The 1897-nt window shown below is 41.9% G+C and overlaps 1 protein-coding gene across 1 annotated transcript; it reads left to right on the top strand.

The window, feature by feature from the left end:
* The first annotated feature begins 6 nt into the window (after positions 1 to 6).
* Positions 7 to 1608, top strand: LOC107577894 (uncharacterized family 31 glucosidase KIAA1161-like). The gene has a single exon (XM_016263919.1). It carries the CDS (start codon positions 23 to 25, stop codon positions 695 to 697), a length of 675 nt encoding a protein of 224 aa, XP_016119405.1. The 5' UTR covers positions 7 to 22; the 3' UTR covers positions 698 to 1608.
* Positions 1609 to 1897: the final 289 nt, after the last annotated feature.

Below are 1897 nucleotides of genomic sequence, written 5' to 3'. Positions count from 1 at the left end.
CTTCACTCGCCGCTACACCGAAATGGCCATTCCTTTCAACGAACGCGCTGAACTTCGGTCCGGCTACAGCTCTCAGAATATCTCCTGTTTTTTCCGTCTAATTGACCGGGACTCTGTGTGGGGCTATGAACTTGGCCTCAAGTCCCTGATCCCAACCGTCCTCACCATTAGCATCCTGGGCTACCAGTTCATCTTGCCAGACATGATTGGAGGCAATGCCTATCCCAATCGTACTGATGGAAACGGCAAGCTACCAGACCGTGAGCTCTATATTCGGTGGCTGGAGCTGTCTGCTTTCATGCCCTCCATGCAGTTCTCCATTCCGCCATGGGAGTATGATGATGAAGTGGTGGCTATCGCTCAACGGTTCACCGAACTACATGAGACACTGGTGGCTCCCAGGGTCATAGAACTGGCTGGAGAAGTTCTGGACACTGGGGACCCCATAATTCGCCCATTATGGTGGATCGCCACCAGTGATGAAACGGCTTATAGAGTTGACTCACAGTTTTTGATAGGAGATGACTTGATGGTGGCACCAGTACTGGAGCCGGGCAAGCAAGAAAGGGATATCTATTTACCAGCTGGACGCTGGAAAAGTTACAAAGGAGAACGATTTGACAACAAAGAGCCAATACACCTAACAGATTATCCAGTTGATCTTGATGAAATTGCTTACTTTGAATGGGTTCAGTAAGATTTATGGCAAGCATCTGGAGTTTTGAGCATGTCTTCCATTTAAAGTGTTTGTGAAGGTGTTGATTTTTTTCTTCTTCAGGGAAATTAGCTAAAGTTATTCATCCAGGGTTAGGTTTTACAATATAAAACAGGACTGTTTAAGAACTAAGCTTCCGGTAGCACATTCTGACATTCTTCATCAGTTTGGCTGTGATGTTTTGTGCCATTACGACAGTTAAACATGCATTAGATATCTGAAGCTAATGTCTTAATCCGTGCCTTGCATTTAAACAGTGAATGTCTTTGAGATACCGGCCCAAAGCCTTGACACAATTAAGCTTTTACATATGCATCTTGCCAAACATACTGACTTTGAGGATGCTAAGGATGTATTAATGGGCTGTGACAGGTAATTTTGCACAATGTATGCTTTGTGTTCTCTAATCTGCATTTTAAACAAGGGAAATTTTACCAGTACTGTACATAAGTCTTCCTCTTGCAAGGCATACAATATTCATTACTTTTCAAATGTTCTTCTCAACTTGTTCAATTTTGCTAGTGCATTTACAACAGTATGGCTTTTTAACCTGCAAGCAATGGCAATGCTGCACTACAGTAAAGTTAGGCCATGCATGCAGCACATTTGTGCATAATCTGCCCTACGCTTGTCTCGTAAGCACCAATAATTGATATAATCACATTAGAAGTTTGTATGTGTAATGGGTGCTTGTGGCTGCATTGGAAATGACCAGCAGTCTTTTTTACTCTACTTGCTATACTGTCATCATGTAGTGCCAAATGCATCACCAACAGACCTTGTTCAAGCATTACCCCATTACTGCCACATTTACAGAAACATTTCTTGCCACATAAAATACAGTTGTTTGTCTTTTCATATTAAATCGATGTGTGTTGCTCATCTTGTTTTGAGTATTATGCTGTGCTGCCTAATTTTTGTGTTTTGCAATAAGGGCACAACACTAAATGCTTAGTCAGTTAATCTTTATCAGATTATATTTTTGATGTGCAAGGGTCACCTTTGTGTTTGTTGTGTTTGTTTAATGCTCTTCCAGCAGGCTGACAACCAACTCGCACTGCAAGCTTTCTCTAATCTATGACCTTCAAGCTTATTTTTAGCTCTTCTCACACAACTGTGAAAGCGCACTCAGCTACTTTGGTGAAACAATGAATCTGTCAAGCAAAGTGTCTGCTCTAAAAG

Source organism: Sinocyclocheilus grahami, unplaced genomic scaffold (genome assembly GCF_001515645.1).
Source record: "Sinocyclocheilus grahami isolate Dianchi unplaced genomic scaffold, SAMN03320097.WGS_v1.1 scaffold7625.1, whole genome shotgun sequence".
Lineage (NCBI taxonomy): Eukaryota > Metazoa > Chordata > Actinopteri > Cypriniformes > Cyprinidae > Sinocyclocheilus > Sinocyclocheilus grahami.
Note: the sequence above shows the minus strand (reverse complement) of the source record. Positions and strands in the feature narration are given on the sequence as shown.